Source organism: Varanus komodoensis, unplaced genomic scaffold (genome assembly GCF_004798865.1).
Source record: "Varanus komodoensis strain SLA01 unplaced genomic scaffold, ASM479886v1 scaffold29_1, whole genome shotgun sequence".
Taxonomy (NCBI): Eukaryota; Metazoa; Chordata; class Lepidosauria; order Squamata; family Varanidae; genus Varanus; species Varanus komodoensis.
Window position 1 is genome coordinate 8557677 of NW_025335759.1, and position 21801 is coordinate 8579477.

General features: G+C 41.0%; 1 protein-coding gene across 1 annotated transcript in view; it reads right to left on the reverse strand.

Annotated features, from left to right (window-relative positions):
- The window catches only part of CLIC4 (chloride intracellular channel 4), a 49745-nt gene that overhangs the window by 11819 nt on the left and 16125 nt on the right, over window positions 1–21801 (reverse strand). The window contains exons 2-4 of the mRNA XM_044434788.1: window positions 13900–14009; window positions 3952–4077; window positions 224–330 (exon numbers count right to left, since the gene is read on the reverse strand). Coding sequence (XP_044290723.1) covers window positions 224–330; window positions 3952–4077; window positions 13900–14009 — 343 coding nt within the window. The remainder of the gene's footprint in view (window positions 1–223; window positions 331–3951; window positions 4078–13899; window positions 14010–21801) is intronic.

Below are 21801 nucleotides of genomic sequence, written 5' to 3' on the forward strand. Positions count from 1 at the left end.
CATCTCATCTCCTACAGCAGCGGCTACAAAAGCAACAGTATCAGGGTTCAGTTATAGCTCTGTGCATAACTTACAGCTGCTCTTAGGAAAGATGCCTTGCCTGGGAGCACAGGAGCAGATGAGAAACTGTGCCCCTGCACCAGTAGGAATAAGGAGAGCCAGGTACAGGTAACCAGCAAACAGATACCATAAAACACACGAAAGCAAAGAATGCATGCCCTACCTTCATTTGCTTCAGGCCTGGAATTCTTGATAAAGGCTGAAAATTTAGCAAAGATGTCCATTCCGGCAGTGTTTGATTCTGGATGTTTTGGTGAAAGTTTTGCATACCTGAAGAGGAATGTATTTAAATTACAGTGTGATTTAGATTACAACAAGGTAATGTACAACTTAGGTGCATAATATTCTACAAAGTATTAACTTTACTGCTGGTGTCCCATTTGGCAATCATTTTAGCTACTTAATTCTGCCTTCATAGAGGGCATTGCTTCTTCCTCCAATCCTACAGCAACTCTAGCAGCTAATGACGTTGCCTTAGGCCCATTTCCGATCTGAGGCACCTCCACTGGAGCAACCTTTTCCAGTGCCAGAACGCATGCTACCATTCTCTGCAAGCTGCCATTCCCAACTTCCAGGTGGCAGGCCAGGTAAAAGGCATGGCTAGAGAGTTGCGGCGCTCTCACCAGCTTGGGGAAGGAGCACAGCAGCCTTCTTTCTCCAAGTGGAAACGAGATGCATGCAGCATCGCCACTAACCATCCCAGCTTTAAGCGACGGAAGACACAAACACAGCACTCCGGGGCTCTTCCCAAACCAGATGTGGGGAGAATTCCATCTGCCTGAACTCAGAGGAGCCATTCATTTGCAGTGTCAGCAGTCATTTGAAATGTTGCCAAAGCAAGCAGTGACTGATTACATTAAACGAAGACTGTTGCAGCTTGGAAATGCCGGTTCGGTCCTTATGAATTCCACAGATTTGTGAAGTTCGTGCCTGGAGCTCAGCTCTCCAAGTAATATTTAAATGGGTGCTATTCAGACACATGAAGAGCTACTTAACATCAATTCCTCTTGATGCTGGTTCAGAGCACCAAATATGCTCATATTTTTGACAGATCCTTGGAATTACGTTTAGACCAGCACTGGAATTATGCTTCAGAATGCTGCAAGTTGTACAGATATACCTAAACCATGGAAATTTTGATATTTCTTCCCAAAGAAAGTAATAATTCAAAGCTGACTTCAACTTGGGATTCAATATGGCCCAGAAATCAGATTGGTTAATTGTGAGATGGTGGATTATTTACAAAGCATAATTAACTAGGGCACTGAATTCCTGCCTTAAAATCTTTAACATGGTCTACAAATTGGGGCTGGCCTCCGTAGCCAGCTGCAGTCTGCCGTTACCACCAACCCAGTTCTACGCATAATGTTCTTAGGAAGCAACCCTGAGCACAGGCTGTGCCTTTGCCTCTCAGTTCAGGGTGATCGGGAAAGTAGACTCTCTATGCACTGAAGCAGTTCCAAAGATACTGGAACACCTGATCCCTAAGCTAGCAGGATTGTCACAGGAATCCAGCTACCCTGCAAACATCAGTGCAAGGTCTGGGAGACACCCACTGCCCTTCCCCTGAGCCAGAACAGCAGGGGTGCAGGAATATCTGGGACCCTGTAAGCCTCAGAAAGGCCAGCAAAACCAGCAGGGAAGTGCCCTACTATGTTCCAAGTCCCTCCGAAGCTCAGCAAGCGGTCAGGAGGAATTCAGGGGGTCTCAACAGATTTTCTTTTTAAATCATGTATCTGCCAGTTGCAAGCATCTTTGTAGAATTGTGCTGAGAAGACATCCCGCATTTGTGGTGAAAGGATGGTTTGTTAACTCAGGCAACATTTTACATGACAGGGCTGAGGAAAATGCTAAGAGAAGTTGTCCGGGAAAGTAAGTCTTCAAACGGAGGAATGGGCTTGGCTTTACCCCAAGCAAGAGCAGCATCAGTAGCACTGCTGTTGTGTAGAATTTTGGACAGCAGGTCCCTGGTAGTCATCAAGGCCCTCTGGCCCCTCCTCCTACTGTAACGTTCCTTCTGCCTGAAAGACCTGCTTGGCCATAGTCTGGTACGTCTAATGATGAATGATGTGCAGATGAGAGACACATTTTCCTAAGTGTTGACATCCTGATCCCCTCCCCACTCACATTAGCAAAAGGGGAGGAGAAACGCCAAATGCATAGTAGCCCACAGCAGGATGTGAAATATACTGGGGAGAAATGGAACTGAAGGGGAAAGAGTGAGTCAAGGATAACAGCAAAGCAGCAGACTGGCATCGGTATGGGGTAGGGTGGATTCCATTTAAATCAAATAGATTTAAATCACAATTTAAGTCACTAGTCAGTGAGATAATTGTTTAGCATGCATTCCTGCCTTACCCATGGGTAGAGGAACTTCATAAAAATATTCCTAAACTGGGTCTCTTTTACAGCCTGCTGTCATTATAGGTTTTCTCCTCCAGGGAAAGGATGTGATAGTCCTGAGGCTATACACAAAAGGATCCAAAGACTCCTGGAGTATTCTGCTCAAAAGGTTTCACTTTCATTTTTACTGCTTGCCCCTCCCTCCTCCCACTTAGCTTTTTGTGCAGATCTATTTCACCTTATATTCATTTAATCGTTTGAAACCTGAACTAAGAAGTTGATTCTGTGTACATCAATTTGAAAATAAATAGTGGGATTAAGTTCTTTTTGTCAACTCTGTAGGTTTAGTTTAAAACATTTTGCTGTGGAAAAGAAGCAGGTGGTCTCTGCAGACACTAATTCACAGTTTTGAGAACCGTAAAACCAAGCATCTGTGATCATATCTTCTAGATAGAATAATTGCTCAATAATCTTACAGAAACTCTGGAAGAACATGACATTATGAATGGATTAATGGAATTCATTTACCAAAACATTTAAAGTTTGCTTGAATATTTTGCAATATTACAATATTATGCTTCAATTATGCTACATAATTAAAAACTAATCCATATTTCATGATGAATAACCGTAGGACTATAATGTATCTTAGAAAACTATCTTGAGATAGATTTTCTTCAAAAAGCATTTTATTATTTTAAAATACAATTTAAATTAAAAATCTAGCTTAAATAAAAAAGCCAAATTTATTTATTTTTAATCTGATTTTTAAAAAATCATTTATTTTTATCCACCGTGTTAATACTTGGTAATGCAAAGTTGTTTTGGATCCAAAGCTTTTCTTCCCAGTTAACATTATGAAACTGACACATTAAGAAGCGCAACTACGAAACAAAGACCTAAATTCCCTATGCAGTCTAATCAGAAAGGGCAGGCAAACTTAACAAAAAGAATCACCTTACCTGAAAAGTGTACTTGTTCCCTTAATAATAAAAGAGATAGGAAAATGTTCACCAGGTGAATGGTAAGAAATCACACTTGCCCCAATTATTTGTGGTTCCATACCTGGATGTCAACTTGGGTTTGAAGGCGCCTAATCTATGGAATGCGCTCCCCAGAGAGGTCCGCCTGGCGCCGTCGTTATTTGTTTTTTGGCGCCAGGCGAAGACCTTTTTATTTAAGCGTCATTTTAATTGTTAATATTATTTGATTTTATCTGGCCAGGGCGACTTATTTTATATTGTTATTTTTTGTATTTTAACTTAATGTTTGTATTTTACAAACATTTTAACTTAATGTTGTGAGCCGCCCCGAGGCTTCAGCGAATGGGGCAGCATAGAAATGTTTTAATAAATAAATAAATAAATAAATAAATACCTATCATGCATGCATACTACAAAAAACCTTTAACAGAGGATTCTCCTTATCATTTCAACCGGTACAGCTGACTTTTCTACTACCCAAAAAAACAGTTTGACACAACAGACCTGGTGTAAAGAGTACATGATGATAATCAACACCACAGTCGCTCTCTCTGATGACACTTACTTGGGTGGGCAGAGAACTTCTTCAAGGAACTCTTCAATCTTGTTCACATCAGTTTTCACTTCATTATTAAATGTTATGAAGGGTGGGTGGGTTCCTGGAGCCAAGTTCTGAAGATCTGCAGGCTTCCTGTGGTGTAAACAGAATTCTGTTTACATTACAAACATTCAGTATGTTGAGCAATTCTAGTCAGGTCATCATGGCTCATGCTAGCAACACATGGCTACCATGTAGCATCTTAAATAAAGGAGAATCCTAAATTGTGGCAAACAGATGTAGCTTTAATGCAAAAAGGGGCACCCAAGGTAGGGGAGGGCTCCACAGCAAATTTACAGGGTTTGCTGTAAGTTTACAAAGTGAATCAACAAAATGCTGCACAGGTTTGCTTTAGGGACCTGAATTAACAGATCTTCAAACCCAGGTTAGAAATGGCTTGGATTACTATGCCCAGCTCTGTGTATCTGCATTATCTATGGAATGTTCCACCTATTCACATAAGCTCTTTTTATACCACTTCCCACACCTATCTTGTCATGCATCTCAAGATCCATTTCTTAAGATATATAACAAAGTGATGCCTGTGTGTATCTCCTGTTTCATGGCTGAGCCACAACTCTGGCTGGCTGGATTCTTTCTCACCTAAACCAAAGTTAACCACTGATGACTCCATCTAGGAGGTGCCATGAAAACCACACTGTGTGGACAGTATGTGTCCTGCCCAAACATTTCAAGCTCAGTATTCCTCTTCCCTGTTTTGCAGGAAGTACAGGGCACACAAGGCTGACATGCAGATAAATTCAGGGATGGGGATCGTACTATTAGTTGTAACAGACTCAGCATAAACTGCAAAAGCAGGTTATCCTACCAGATTTGGAGACATAATTATTCCTCAAATGTGCTCCTTGTAAGACAACAACTACAACACTCTGTCCCAGGAGTTAAGATCTTTTTGCACACAGAGCAGCTCTTCCTTGCTCAGAACAATTTCATCAGCCAGGGCAAGTCGGGATTTGTTTGGCAACACTTTTCAGGAGAGTGCAGTGCAGTTGGGCCCGCAGGGGAAAGCAGCCCAGACTCCCCATTGCAGACACAGGAGAATCAGCCTCCTGCAACTACACAAGGACATCAAAGAAGCTGCAACTATTTAAGAACAGAGGGGAATTCAACAGACTATGGGGAGGGGGCAAGGCAATGTTCCATTAAATGCAGTGAAAAGACAGAAGCAGCCATTCTGAGTATTGTGTTTTGATACACTTGAGACATAACATATGTAAACAACCATTCTAAGGGACAGCAGAAAAAGTGGGAAAGATGCTGGGAAGGGGGAACAACATGAGGAAGCTGCCCTGGGCCACTGAAATAGGATACAGTATATATTTAAATAGAATATACTTTAAATACACAGTGCTGCCCCCCGCTTTCTTTTATTGCTTTAGCTTTGATGGGAAAAAAAACCTGGGATGCTGCAAAAATACAGCCCTCCAATATCAACTTTGTTTGGAGTATCTTTATCTTTATTTGGAGTATTTTTTCTTTTGGAGTTCAGACCGCCCCCCCCCCAAACACAGAGATCTTTGGGAATTTTTTTAAATGTCTCACCAATTTGCTTTCTGAAAAATTATAGCTTTCCGGAGCTGGAAAACGAAGGATTTGTGACACTGTGGTTGCGGTTCAGTGAAGTACTGACCAAACCCGTTTTGTGAGAGCGTGCACAACACCCTCAAAACCCCAAATGTGCCCACCAATACAAAAAGGCTGGGGGCAACCACTGTAATTCCTGGACTGTGGCTATGATTTAACTGTTGTTAGTTAAGGTGGTACTGTCACCATGTATAAACTTGACAATATGGGCCAGTCAAAATCCACCATTTACCACATCCGCTCTATGAGGATCCATGTGGATTTAACAAAGGCCAGGAATGCTGGATAGATGGATTTTCACAGTCCCCTTCAATCTCAACAGCACTTGCATGAGAACCTTAGTGGATTGTGGCCCACTGACTTATGTTTTTATTATATTTATATGCCATCTGTGGCAGAAGACTTAGGTAGGCATCACAGCTGACAAACAGGTCTCGCCTCTGGTGCTAAGTTCAGGTTCAATTTGATATTTTTTCATTTAGTTTGCATAGAAGTTTGAAGAAAAAATACAGCAGGGGTTTTAACAAAATCAATGTGCCAAATGCTAAATATTAAATTGCAGATCTGAGTCATATCAAGCAAGAAAGGACCTTTTTAATATTCTAATCATACAAGTTCATGTTAGATGAACTGCAGGCAATGTTGCATCAAACCCACTGTTCTCTCTACTTCGGTATCTCCTGTTTCTGTTTGACAGCAGAAACTATCCAGCTGATGAAACCCCAACTGTTGCAAACCTGCCCCAGACTGCGTACGCACATCACGCATCCCTAATTTGTCCTTCTGCAAAAGCTGCTGAGAATTGTGAGTCAGTTACATACCTCAAGCAGCTTAAGCTTCAATTAAAACACTGCTGTGCACACCCACAATAATTACAGGAAATTACTAGAGTGGCTCCATTCCAACTTTTCCATTGGCTTGAGAATGTCCCTTTTAGGGAAAAAATAGTTTAAGTCAAATATGTCAAACTGTACTTACTGACTGTGAAAGTCACTTTCTGTTCTCAGAGCAGGCAAGACCAAACCTTTGTCAACTGCCAAAAGGAAGTTCTGAGACGTGGGCGTGAACCTTCTGGTACACTATGGATCTTTCCCTCACCAAAAGAAGGCATGTTAAAACCAGCTGCTGGCACAATCCCCCTTAGCTGCATCAGGCCTAGTCAGTCCCATGCCGGCTTCATTTCCCTTCTCTGCTTCCCATTCCAGCCAGTAGTTCTACTCTGCATGTTTGCACCAGTCCAAATATACAAAGTGAACTTCTGGGAACACACATGAGATGCTTAAGCATGCCAGACTTTTTAAACAGACAACTGTTTTGATGCACTGCTTTTTAAAGAGGGGATGCCTAGGATTGCATTCCCAAACCAGTCCTTGAACTGGATTTCCACATTACTCTCCAAAAGAAAGTATGTAGGGCGTGCACTAGAGAGATGCCAATGATACCTATGAAGTCACTGCATCAACAGAAACTACAGCCAATGGTGGCTTTCAGTTTAATACCAGAAGGTTAGGCTGCATGTGACACTTTTTCCAGTAAGTAGAAGCACAGCAAAAAAAAAAAAGAGAAAGAGAGAGAGAGAGAGAGAGAGAGCTCCAGAAACAGCCCATATACTGACTAAGATGGCTAAGGTGGAGCACATACACAGGGAGATGGCAGACAAACTGGCCTGAATAATTTGCTTCAAATACGTGGCACAGGGATGTTCTTCCAAGAGCAGGAAGTAATATTTAGGCCTGACAACCTCCTCAAAAAAGTTACAATATTTGTACAAGCCTGCTTACAGATACTGGTGTATGCCATTTGTGCCTGGAAGACCTGATCTTCATAATATTTCTTAAAACAACTTTCCATGACGGTAAGCTACTTAAGCTTCTGCTTTGCCACACAACTTCATGCCCAACTGTTTCAACAGAAATGCCACCCACATTGCAAATTATGAATGGTGTGGGCACAGCTTAAGGAAGGGCTAGAAAGGAGGTAAATCTCTGATTCATAAGTTGAGAAGGATGTCTTTCTCCCAATTGTTCAATAAGAGCAAAAGAGATAGCTTGGCTTCAATCATTCTCAGATTAGATTACTGCAATGTACGCTACATGGCAATGCCCTCAAAGACTGCTTAGAAGCTGCTGCTTGTGCAAAATGCAGCACCCAGGCTAATCCCTGGGCCCAGAAGGTCTGAGCACATTACATCATTTCAGCCTGCTTGCCCTGGCTGCCTTATATGCTCTCATGACAGAGTCCTATAATGCATAACCTATTAGTGCCTTACATATCTCAGGAGTGCAGTACTTGATGGAATGCCTCTTCCAATCTCAATTCACACACACACACTGATCAACATCTGGGGCCTTCCTCCAAGTGCTACCTGCAAGGTAGGTTGAGAGGGTAGTTTTAGGGGGGGGGTGGCCTTTTCAGTGGTGATCCCCAGATGTGGAATGATCTCCCTACTGAGGCTAAATTATTTGTAAATGCAACTGTTTTTAAATTTTGCCATATGAAAAAATGTATGGTTGCTTTTTCATATTATGTCCCTGTTTCTAGGATCTGCTGTAAACCACTCAGAGGACTTAACTACTGGGCGATACAGAAATGAAATGAAATAAAACAGCTACACACAACTCCTAAATTATAGTGCTGAAATTAAGAAAACTTATAGCTGTCAGGAGTACTGTGAGCTTCATTCAATTCTGGTATTAAAAAAAATTCCTGGGCTCAGAATTGCTTAATTTCTAAGAATGTGCCTTTTGCACCAGGCTCTAGCTGGTGGAACTAGTAAAACAAGACAAAACCAAATTCCACTCCTGGCCTAAATGAACTATTGTAAACTGCCTGCCAAAACTGCCAAAGGAAGCTTTGGCTTTTGGATGATACAGAAATGAAATTTAAAAAATAACAGCAACCCCAAATTACTGCATTGCATTGCAGCTACTGAACTCATATGGTTTCCGTGCATAGATGAAGCTTGTACCCCTTGCTTCTAGGTGTAGATGAGCTAACACTTAATTCCTGCCCTCATCCCATGCTGCTCTGGGCAACACAGGAGGAGGTAGGAGATACAGGGAATAACCCACTGACCTTATTTGCATGTTTGAGTCATGGGTTGTCATCATGCAAACCCTGAACTAGGGATTAACTTAGGTTTATTAATCATGAGCAAGAAAATCCATGGTTTGTTAGGTTGTAAGTGCTGGGCTGTTTGCGGTTAATAACCCATGAGTTCACAACAGCCCACGATTCAACAAGCACTTACAAAAATCTACGTCCTCGACTGTCATTATGTGTGGCCTCCCAAGTTACTCAGCCTGTTGTCTTGGTTGCCATTATATGTGAACCAGCCCATTATAGTTCAAAAGCCCACGGAAACAGATTCCCCCATGCAAGACTTACTTGCTCAAAACCACCCAAAGGGCTCCATTAAGCAAGCAGGGTTTTGAACCTGGACTGCTCCTGTCCACTCTGTTCTCACCGCCACACTTGTTCTCATCAAGCAACGGAGAAGGAGGAGAGAAAGAAAGGTCAGTTGTTGGTATCTAATAATTAAGCCCCTGGTATTTTGCCAGGCTCTGAGCAAAGTCTAACTTGGCCAAAAGAGGACAAAAGCAAGCTCCATGTGCCTATGGTGGAGACTGTTTAGCTCCATGGAACATTGCTATAAATACTTCTGGTAAAAAAGAACATCCATCTTTTCCAGTCTGCCAAGGAGGGAGTGGCACTGCTGTTGGTCATTCTAGCGTTCATTACTTAGTGTGCTTAACGTTCACTGGATGAATGGCTGAGCAGACTGGCCAGAGGGTTTTCTGAAGCCTACAGAACAGGATGGAACATACATTGAACTAGTAATGGTTAAGTTCTTCAGGCTCAATTTGGAATGGGTACAAAATAACTTGTTGAAACTTGTCTTGTCTCCTTCGCTCAATGCAGCTCTCCCTCCCATCTCCTTACCATACACACTTATCTGGACATGGCTGGCCTCCCATTAGTCCACAGAGATTGGCAACCCCAAGTCATCAAGCACAAGATGCAGTTCCTTTAGTCCCTGACCATCCCAGAGGCTCAAGAGGATCTCCCCCTACTGCTGCTTAAGCTTGGGTAGGTAACAGTGGTAGTAGTAGCATCAGGGAGTAATTATATGGGTTGAGCTATTACAACCATGCCTTAACTTCTGAACAGTTGTTTGCAAAGGGATTTGTTTCCAACCTCCAACTTCTGCTCATTCATTCAGTAACATTACCAATCGAAATGCACAAAATTGCACCTGGCTGCACTTATCACTCAGTTCTCAGGACATAGTCCACAAGAGTTAGTACATCCATGAAGAAACAATTGCTACTTCAACTTTCCAATGCAACTTGCTCATAAGTTGTTTCATGACATCTGAACACAGGATTCTGGGTCACTTAGGTATTAAACTACCCAAAATTAACCCAAGAACATACAATGGATCCAACATGCAGTCACACCAGTTCCAGGAACTGAGTGTTAACATTTAAATGGGCTCAATATGTTAGCCTAGTGATTTTCAAAGTTCCCTTCAGGGAACTCTATTTGGCTGTTGAGAAAACCCCATGTATTTTATTTATTTATTTATTTATTAAAACATTTTTATGCCGCCCCATTCGCCGAAGCCTCGGGGCGGCTTACAACAATAAATAAAACCAATAAGTTAAAATATACAATATATTTGCTCTGGAATCCCAGTTCCTTGCAAAAGATTCTGGTAGTTCACTTAGACAGAGGTGCTGCCTAGGTCTGTTGTCCTTAAATTTTGCCACGCATAAGCTACATGTACCCTAAAATACCACAGGCACTATCTCCTGCTGCAGCTGGGAAAGCCTAGAAACTGTGGGTAGCTTGCCATGCAAACTTTCCCAGAGGGCATTAACAACTGAGGAATTCCAGCTTCTGAGGAGCTTCCCTACAACACTGGCTCAGATTTTGCCACATACTTCTCAAACAACATTTGAAAAACCAAAACCAGAAGCTTTGTTTTCTCAGACAAGTTCCACTCTGCATATTACACCACTGCTCTAGCCAACAACAAAAGACATCTAATTCCTGCACACTGACACAAGTTGCATTCCTGAAGAGGGAAAAGAATGAAGCCTCTGTCTTTAGTGACTGCAGGAAGGCAGAAAACATAAACATTCAGTAGATAGAAAAGGCTGGCATGTCCCCATTTAGCCCATGTGTATTTTTTGCTTGTGTCCATAGCTACTAGGAGAACTGGACTGGAAATATCCTCCTGTTGGCACCAAGCTATATTTAACAAGATCATACAAAGGAAAATACGTGTTGCAGAACAGTAAGTTTCTAAGTTTCCTGTGCTCCACAGCTTCTTCCCTCTGAACTTTTATACCAGTAGGAGCCTAGGACATTTTGAAGGCCATATACTTCTCAGCAAAAGAGCAGTAATAAACCTGCATTAAACTGCACAGCAGATAAACTCAGATAATCTTCAATATCATACAGTAATCACATTCAGTGGAGTCATAAATAAGCATAAATAAGATTGCTAAGCCACACCTGTTTAAGCTATTTTCCTGATAAACATATAATCATTCCCTCTATAGGGCATTCAGCTAATTTTGCTATCAGTGAAGAAGAACTACCTTCTTTTAATTACTGGTTTCTCTACGTAGTCAAAACCTGAAAGTGCTAAAGAAAAAGAAAACAGCCCAAGGACCAGTGAGCTTCCAAACAGGTGAGCTTGAGAAAATGCTACCAGTAACTCATCCTGTAGGGTGGAGCTGGAATTTCCAGGTTATCACTGAATTACAGCAATCCAGCTCTTGTCTGATGGGAACTTTGGGGGTAAGGGAAAAAGAAGTGCCATTTTTTAATCACAGCTATGCTAAAATCCTGTTTCACTGTTGCTTTCTAAAGGCAATTTTACTTCTCCACTGAGCAAAACAATCTTGACCTTTTTCAGGAAATAGGAATTGTTACATGCACTATAATTAAGTAGGTAAGAAACTCATAGGACAGTAAAAATGTAAGTCAGACTGACCTAGTTTACCCATCACACTAACCCATGGGGTATTTAAGGGCTAAAAGCTGACAGTTCGCTACCCTAACCAGGGCTTGCCTGGTATACTAACACGCTGATATATTTTCTCAGTCCCTGATTTGCTTCCTTCTTCTTTTTCTTCTCTAAATCCCAAAGGTCTTTGTGAAACGGTAATATTGCCATGCAGAGAAGCCGGTATTTTTGATCATTCTTGCTCGCTGCCTCTGAAGCCTTGTGAAACAACCTATGGTTCCACGGCAATGTGCTTCATAGGGAGTTATGCTTGTGCCTGGTTTAGAAGCCACGGCTCATGCAGAATGCAGCAGCCAGGGTGTATTCACTGCTATGCTCATTTAACACCTCTGATAAAAGAACTTCACTTGCTGCCTATCTGAACCTATGTTATTGACATAAAGCCCTAAGCAACCTGAGACCATGATAATTCCTACGGGCATACAGGCCCGCCGTTACCTAAGGCAAAGACACGACCAATGAACCTTTAAGACACTCAGAGGAGGCCTTGTGGGTCATTCCACAACCTGACAGCAAGGCTTCTTTGCGGTGGCACCCACTCTTTCAAAATCCTACCCATGTGCAATTTGGGAGACAGAAGATGCGGCATATTTCAAATGCCTCTTCAAAATGCACTTGCTCAGGATTTATTGCAACTAATCAGGCTCCTCTAACTTACTGCCCTGTACTATTATTATAACAGGAATTATTTTTAATAGGGATCTTTAAACATAACTGTAGTATTTCTATATTATGAACTGAGGCTAGTGAGGCTTGTTAAAAACAACAAAAAAGCCTTCTTCAGTTATGTCCAAAACAGAAGACAAACAAAAGACAGGGGAATCCAGCAACTCAATGTGGACAGCAAAAAGGTGACAGGTGACAAGGAAAAGGCAGAGGTGCTTAACTCCTATTTCGGCTCACTCTTCTTCCACAAGAGAAAATACCACCTATCACAGGGGAGGAAGTCCAAGACAAAAAGGCAGGATGGCAGCCTAAGAACAATGGACAAATGATCATGGAGCACCTTGATAAACTTAATGCATTCAAATCACCAGGACCTGACGAGTTCCATCCTAGAGTCATAAAGGAACTGACGAAAAAACACTGAACCACTATCCATAATTGTCAAGAAATCTTGGAAAACAGGGGAAGCGCCGGATGACTGGAGAAGAGCTGAAGTTGTCCCCATCTACAAGAAAGGGAAAAGATGAACCAGGGAGCTATAGACCAGTCAGTCTAACATCAATCCCTGGAAAAACACTGCAGCAGTTGCCAAGAGAGGTTGTGGGCTCTCCCACCCTAGAGAGATTCAAGGCAAAACTGGACAGTAATCTGAGTGGGATGGGTGACTTGGCATCCTGCACCAGCAGGGGCTGGACCTGATGGCCTTCTTGGCCCCTTCCAACCCTACTATTCTATGTATCTATAAATTATACATACATATTAAAGCATATATAGAACTACTAAGGGATTGTAAAAATTACTATTCATGCATGCATGCATGAATAGTAAGTTTGTACTTACAAAATCAATTTTTTAAACCCAGAGTTCATAAACCAACAGCAAACCATGGATTCAGACTCTGGGATATTCAGGGTTAACAAACTTTATTAGCACAGCTGGGTTTGCATATCACAACAGCCAATTATTCAACAACTTGAAGATTAAATCATGCATTAGCATTATGTACAAATGAGGTCATTGTGTTTTGTCTTTGTAATAATCCAATAAACAAAAAAAAGTTGCACCTTATTAATGAAGTTGTTTTATCTTTGCCTCCACTATGAAAACAGTTTCAACATTACTTTTTTCCTATCTGAACTTTATTATTGCTAGCTTCCAATACAAATGCATGCTGCAATTATTTCGAAGTATATTATAAACTTCCCTGAGCACAGGGAACTGTATACTGCTTCAGTGTGATGACAACCAAGCAATTTGTCACACATTGTCTTGTGTCAGTAACAAGGAGAACAGTTAGAATCCTAAGAACATGTGAAAAGCTGTGCTGGATCTGGCTAAACATCTATGAAGTTCACTGCTCTGTTCCCAAATTGGATAGCCATAAACCTATAGAAAGCCAAAAAGAAGGGCATGAGTACAAAAGCCCATTCACGTGCCCCAGAAACGGGTATGGAGAAGCATACCACATCGGATACATAATCTAAAATATGACTAAAAGTTATTAACAGAAGTAACTCCTTTAAAATTTAAAATTCTGCTGCATAGCAAAGGAAACAGAAAACCAGATATTAAATGAAAGATCAGGTAAATTGTACATTTCCTACCTTTTTAAGTCAACTGTTGTTACACTAAATACCACTCCTTTGAGCCACAAAATCATGAAGAGTCTCTGAGAAAAGGGACAGTTGCCTATGCTTTCACCATCACTGCCAGCCTGTGAAAGGAAGAAAGGATATTAATAGAAGTGGACCAAGCATGTGGATTGTCTTCTGACACTTAAGCAGTTGACTCTGCAAACAGTAACCATTTCAGCCTTGCCACAGGTAGCTTTGTCAGAGAAGAGAGGGTGATCATGGCCATGTGTGGCATATTTTAAAGTTTCCCAGGAGAAGAGACCAGGAAGTCCATACCTTTGCAAGATAAAATATGTTATCCTTACTCAATAAGTTTCCAAGAATTCATAATCTATTGCTGTGTACATAGCTCATTGGAAAGCCAGTCCATGATAGCTTTGCCACAGCTAATGAAGTTAGCTTTTGCATACACCTAGAATTAGACCGGCTCAATTTGTGAGTCATTAAAACAAAACATGTTTGCAAAGGGCTCCATAAATGTTGTCTTGTTGCTGTTTGTCTAAGGTTGCAAAATAGGGTGTGTTATTGTGCACCTAACCAGTCATAATGCATAATCAGGGGAGTGTGCTTGGAAAAAGAGACTTATAATATGAAGGTTTTCTGACAAATTTAGCAGGCAGTGGCTGGAAATTTACTGTGGCTATACCAGGGAGTAACTTGATGACAAAACCAAAGGGCTGGAGGGAAAGCAAAAATCTACCCAAGTCCTCCTCTCTCCATGGTTTAACACAAGGTTCTATTCTATGACACCCAAAGTGACTACATTCTGGTTAATCTGGCAAGAGGAAGCAAGAATAAATTATTCCAACCATCTACACAGATTCAAGCAGGGCAATCTGGAAGACACAGGACTTTCTCTTCAGGCTTTCAGTCAGGACAGACCCCAAGGCAGCTCTACCTCAGTCCTGGGTGCGCATGCAGACACACCACTCAAGCAATACCATCTCCGAAGATCAGCCAGCCTCTCTGGCGTTCTAGCAGATGACTAACAATAGCCAAGTGGTCTGAATTGCCATTAAAGTGACAGGTTGGGAAAGCTGGCTCATCTGAACTTACACATATCTACTTCCACTTCAAAATATTTATGTATGTATGTATTTATTTATTTATTAAAACATTTTTATGCTGCCCCATTCGCCGAAGCCTCGGGGCGGCTTACAACAATAAGTTAAAAAATAATTATAACATTAAATTAAAAAAAAATATATAATATCCCACCTATTTTTCTTCCAAGAAATTCACATCATTCTCCTCCTGCTGCTCTCAATCTCATCCTAACCCCATAACAACTCTGTGAGGTAGATGGGCTAGAAGTCCATGGCTGGTCCAAATGTCACCCAGTGAGTATCATGGCTGAGCGGAGACTAGAACCCAGATCACCTGAGTCCCAGTCTCACACCCGTAACCACTACACCACACTGGTTTTGTGCATTTCTAGCAGTCCTGATTACCACCACTTCTATTCCAAGAGATGCAAAGGCATTCAGGAATTGCCTTACCTTTTCCAAACAGAATGAGGAGGGTCTATTGCTGATAAATGAATACAGCATTTATTAAATCCATATTAAGCATCTTGAATACATAATTGTCTATATTTCATTACAAAGAGTAAACTGCCATGCAATCCATCATGAAAATGCGGTTTGAATTGAAGCGACAAGCACAATGACTGAGTTCACAAACATATATTTCATAATTTTAACACACGGCATCTAAGCCCTACACAGGCAGAGATGGAGAAACATGAAGAATGCAAGAGTTTCGGCTTCAGCTGCCCCAATTTAGTGCTATTCTTTTCTCATCCCAAACTTATTCCTAAACCACCATCTTCTCTAAAGCTGTGATCTATACTTAAGGCCTGTTGCTCAGCTCCTAGTATAGCAATAACTGAAGGAGATACTGTTAGGGATAGTTCAGTAAGGTTAGTTAAAATTCACTGTTTTGAGTAACAAATCTCCTTGTATCATACACAATTCAATTACTGTAGTCTCAAGAACAGAGATGCAACTTCTATTTATTTTTATGTTATTTTATTATTTTATGATCATCATTATTATTTTAAGTTGACACACATGGTTCCGCTCCCATTTTATCTTTATAACTCCCCTATGCAGTAGGCCAGACTGGGAGATACTGGTCATGCACTGAATGTTGTAAGCCGCCCCGAGGCTTCGGCGAATGGGGCGGCATAAAAATGTTTTAATAAATAAATAAATGAATGAATTAATGAACGAACGAACGAACGAACGAACGAACTCTGGGCCTCTGATACAAGACCACTATACTGCCCTGGTTCTCACCAACGGCTTTTCTGACCCAGGGTGTCATGTAGAGGAAAGTGACTTTAATGCTAATGGTTTACAGATGTGAAGTGTTTTGAAGAGTCCCTGGAATCAGAACCATTCCACTTAACAATCTTTGAAGAAGTACAATACGAACGGGAAATGCATCGTTTGCCGTGCCTCTGAAGTAAAACTGGTGCCAGCTGCTCTTCTCTATTTCCAGAAAGGTGGGTCCATTCCAGAAACGCCAGTATCAACATTTGCAATAGTTACTACTACTCAGTACAGTCTGGAAAAATAAAAGAGTGAACAGGGAGCACAAGTAGTGTGTTGGAAGTTGCAAATATGTATCACTCCCATATCTAACCTCTCTGCCACTTTATGTCAGACACCAACAATCGTGTTCTTTCATAATTATTAAAAGCTTACTTGCCTCCCCCAACCCAGCATCCCTATAAAAGGGAGGGGCTCCCGTCATTTCCCTCAGTTCCAGCAAGCCTGCCCTGTGCCCTCAGGCCCAAAGGGGGATCAGCAGTACTGGCCTCACATTGAGCGAAGCAGTACCATCTCCACATTAAGGAGTGACAGAACCATACTTGCATTATTGAGTGGTACCACAGATGGGAGACATTCACAGCAAAAGGACAAACACGTGCAGCACAAATAGCTAGGTTGCTCATGACACCCAGTGGGGTAGGCGGGTGGGTTGTGTGAATGCAGAGGTGACAACCTGAAGAATGACGGTTACAGGTAAGCATCCTGCCCTCCTTCTCCATGGTCCCTGTGCATCACACACAGGGGCGACCAGCAAGCTTACCCATACGACCATGAAGAAGAATGCTGTGGTTTTATAGTGCTGTGGTTTTATTCTTCTATAGTTTGTTATTGTTAAAATGAGAAAAGGCATATAAATATTTGTAAATAAATAACTGGGAGCACCCTTGTAAACAGACAGATTGGTTCAGAGACAGAAAATCATAACTATTTTTTTTTACAACCATCTATGGAAGTTTGAGAGTAACGTATTAACGGTGTGCATGCTTTCTACTTAACCTAAGAAGTGATGTTTCAGAAAATGCAGAAATAACATTTCATCAAAAGAAACTGGATCCAAAATATAATCCAGACCTAAAACCAGAGATGAAGTCTTCAGGAAGTCACTGTGTTTCTCTGCAGTCTTTATTTGTATTCCCCAAAGTGTCCTAAGTTATTCTGAGCACACAGTAAGAATGCTGTAGGAATGCCAAGAAAAATTTGGCTTTGGGACTGAAAAAGTATTCTCCCAAGCAACTGTGCATAGAAAGAATGCAAGTGTGACAAGCATAAGGCTCGTCAGTATTATTTGAGGTGTCCTTCTGAGAAACTAAACATTACAACTTTTTAACTATGGCTAAATGAGAACATCAGAGCCTGGGTCTAGAAGAGAGTTCTAGGTAATTTTCAGAACTATGTTGGAACGCAAAATTAAAAAGAGATATGCAAAGGCATACTCTCAAGCTATTTCAGATACATAATATTAAGGAAAAAAACACTGCAACAGAAAGACAGTTAATTAATCTTACAGATGAGTCTACGTGACTGAGAAAGGCAGCAACACACACACACACACACACACACACACACACACACACACACACACTTCATGCATGTTTCTGGAGATGCAATTACTTAGCAGTCTATAAACAAGGGCTCCTGTTACGCAAAACAGTTAAAATGTGGAGCAAATATCAATGTAATACAAACTGTGAAATGCTACTATGTTGGGTAGAATTACAAAAACCAGTTAAATAGTTTAATAAAATTGTATTCTAGAAACACTTATCTGTACACCTAACTTCAACAAAGAGGGAAATCAGAAACTTAAAGTATGTTTAGTCCAAGAAGGAATTCCCTGAATTTCTTAATCAGACCCACCCTTCTTCCAAATCCTAGTTTCACTAAGAATGATAATATAACAAAATTTACATGCTTAGTATTTCCTAAAAGGGAGGGAAGCATGCCAAGGTATTTGATATGAGGCTGGAAAATATTTCTCAAGTGTTGAATCTCACCCATGCTCAATCAGATAGACTCTTCAACAATTTAGACCTAATCTCTGTTTACAGCTAGCTACACAGAACATTTTTAGATTTTAAGACATTTCTGCTAATAGAATTAAACTATACAGATTTAAACATTTCTAGTAGAATTAAATCAAACAGACATTAAATTATGAAACAGTAAAGAATTACACACTGGGACTTGATATAAGGTGGACTAGATGTGTGTGTTCTTTTTAAATCAAGTGCTAAGTTGTCATATTCACATGCCCATTTTCCAACGGCAGGAATTCAAATTAGCTCCCTCCCCCCACAGCTGTACCATTCTTTCCCACCAACTTTTGAAAGCTTTCCATTAAGTTAACAAGAAACATTAACATGCTTTTAGTTAAGCCAGCAATTCTTCTATTGCTTCTATAGAATACCATTTCATGCATGTATCAGAGGCCTGCAAAAACAAAGTCAACGAACCAAAGAAACTAACTGTTTTGCTCAGTTTCATCCTGGTAGATGTAATCAAGATGAAATCAACAGCTGTGTTTCTCTTCTGCAGTTTCTAACCCAGATTACCAGCTAGTAAAGTAGCATTAAGCTTAGAAAGAACTTCTAGATCAAAGTGTTTTTTGATCCCACGTTTTAAATAAACAGCCAAGGAAGCCAAGAGGGGAAGCTTTGTTGTCATTTCTTATTATTGCTACATATAAAAATTTACTAGATTAGATTGCAGCAATTTATGGTCTAATCAATTTCAACCCCAAACCTGTTGCTACCTAGAGGTAGGTACTGCTCCCAAATTACTCACCTCCTGGATTTTTATCATTATAATTATCTTACACTTAGGAATGCCTGACTGTGCCACCAATTTACCCTTGTCAATTTATTTATTTATTTATTTATTTATTTATTTATTTATTTATTTATTTATTAAAACATTTTTATGCCGCCCCATTCGCCGAAGCCTCGGGGCGGCTTACAACATAGATAAAACAAGTTAAAATCCATATAAAATAATCTTAATTAAAACTGCAGGCAGCATACTGTACAAAGCTTCTATGAAACTAATTGCTTCCCATTCATCTCACTTCTTCTAAATGGCCCAAAGTCAACAGACCCTATAAGGGACAAAAGTTGCACGCTCATGACAGATGAGGTCAACAGTGCTGAGAGTCTCAAAGAACTCAGCTGCCAACATGCAGGATGGAAGCTGAATGTTCAAAGAACAGAGCCTCAGCCTTTATTGAGAAACAGCTGGCCAGGAACATGGAGGCTTTGGAATGTCAGAAAGAATGCCTGCCAAGTTCAGCTTTGTGCACATTCATTTTACTGCAGGGTTATTATTAATCTTCATTAGGTTCCAAATTTGAAATGAGAACTCAGAATACCAGCAGAACCTATTACAATCACCGGATGTCACTGCATGTACATGGACAACACTTTTTAAGGACCAGAAGCTACTAAAAGCTACTACATCTGAATTCCCAAAATCCATGATTTCAAAAAGACTATCTGTAGTGGAGAAATCCGAGATAAGGAAACAGAGAGGTACACCCTCCTGTTCTCTCCACTAGAAGTGGTTTTCCCAGTTTTAAAAAAAGTGCTGCTGGGTAATATTAAATACATCTGCATGTCAAGTCTAGTTTGGCCCTCAAAAACTCTTGATTTGAAATGCAGGAACTGAACTCCATTATCTCACCCTGTTTCCCTTTGATATTTGGAGCATGTGATCAGCTATATATGATTGGTTCAGATACGTTTAGGCAGAAAGTGAAGTAGAATTCTGTTTGCAGAAGAAGTCATTTAATGTACCTGAAATGTGCCTATACATTTCTTCCGGTTATTGGGACCTAATCTTGAGAAGGGGTGTAGAAAGCAGTTGAAATGCCCCCGTGATACAATGAAGAATGTGGTTTTTATATCTTTAGAGTACTTTTTTAATTAAGTACAACAAAGTTTCCATCTCAAGGCTCTTACCTATATGAAGATTGGATACATTACTGTAGACTATTTGCAGAATATCAAAAAAAGCAATCCTTTTTTTTTTGCAGGGGGGAGAATGGAGAATGGTTTATTCCTGACTATTAATATTTATTAGGGGATGCAGGTGGCGTAGTGGTTTAAACTGCTGTGCTGCCGGGCTTGTTGATCAAAAGGTCCCCGGTTCGAATCTGCACAATGGAGTGAGTTCCCGTTGCTCCGTCCCAGCTCCTGCCAACCTTGCAGTTCGAAAGCATGCAAATGCAGGTAGATAAAAAGGTACCACTTTGATGGGCAGGTAACAGCGTTCCGTGCACTTCGGTGTTTAGTCATGCCGGCCACATGACCTGTCTGCGGACAAATGCTGGCTCCCTCAGCCAGGAAACGGAGATGAGCACTGCCCCCTAGAGTCTGGCATGACTGGACTTCACGTCAAGGGGAAATCTTTACCTTTTATTCCTACTTATTATGCATCACAAGATCTATTTTCCAATGAGATCTGAGTACCTCTATACTTTCTGAAAAAGAGGGCTTTAAAAAAAGAGTAAGGCTGCAATTCCTAGAAATACAGATAAAAGTCATGCTTTGTCTCGGATGATTTAGCAGTAGCTCATTAAACTTTTAGTCACTTCACTGATGGGACCTTTGCAGAACTTTGTACTTTCCTCAGAATCATTCCCCCATGCCCAGTGTTGCTTACAGGTTCCCTGTAGGTCCAATGACTGCCCCTCTATTAATTCATTACTTTGCGATGAAGAAAGATTACTCATTCTGCCAAAGCTAAATGGAATGTCCATAAGAAGAAGCTGGGTGGCTTATCGGTTCTGGAAAATATTATCTAAACCAATTTAACAGATACACCTGTTAACAGCTGAACATGAGGGATAGCAAATAATGCAGCCACTCACTCTTTTCAATAATACAGCTTTCCTGGGGACAGAGCTCTGACTTGTAAAACAAATGGTAAATGTTGCCATTTAGCAATATGGATTCCATTCCAATTATATCCAGGTTTTGGCTGAGTGAGAGTAAGAAAGATACAATGCAGAAATGGTTGGCCAACATATTCTGACAATTCAGTGGCCACACCTTGACACCCCCCGCCCCAAATAGGCAGCACATCTCTCAAACAAGAGATGTTCAGCTTCAAGGTTCTATTCAGTTGTAGGCAATAGCCAAGAGTGCTTTCAACGGGCTCTGCCTTCACTGGAAGCTGCAGCTTTCTTGAAAAACTCAGACCTGAGTCACATATGTCCTAGACACTGGCATGAACTGGGCATGTTCGGCTTTGAGAAGAGAAGACTGAGGGGGGACATGATAGCCCTCTATAAGTACCTCAAAGGCTGTCACAAAGAGGAAGGTCAAGATCTCTTCTTGCTGATGCCAGAGTGCAGGACACAGAATAATCAGTTCAAGTTGTGACAACTCATGGCTGGACATCAGGAAGTGCTTCCTCACTGTCACAGCAATACAACGGTGGAACCAGCTGCCTGGAGAGGTGGTGGGCTCTCCCACACTGGAGGCATTCCAAAAGGAATGGGACAGCCATCTGAGTGGGATGGTGTGACTCGGTGTCC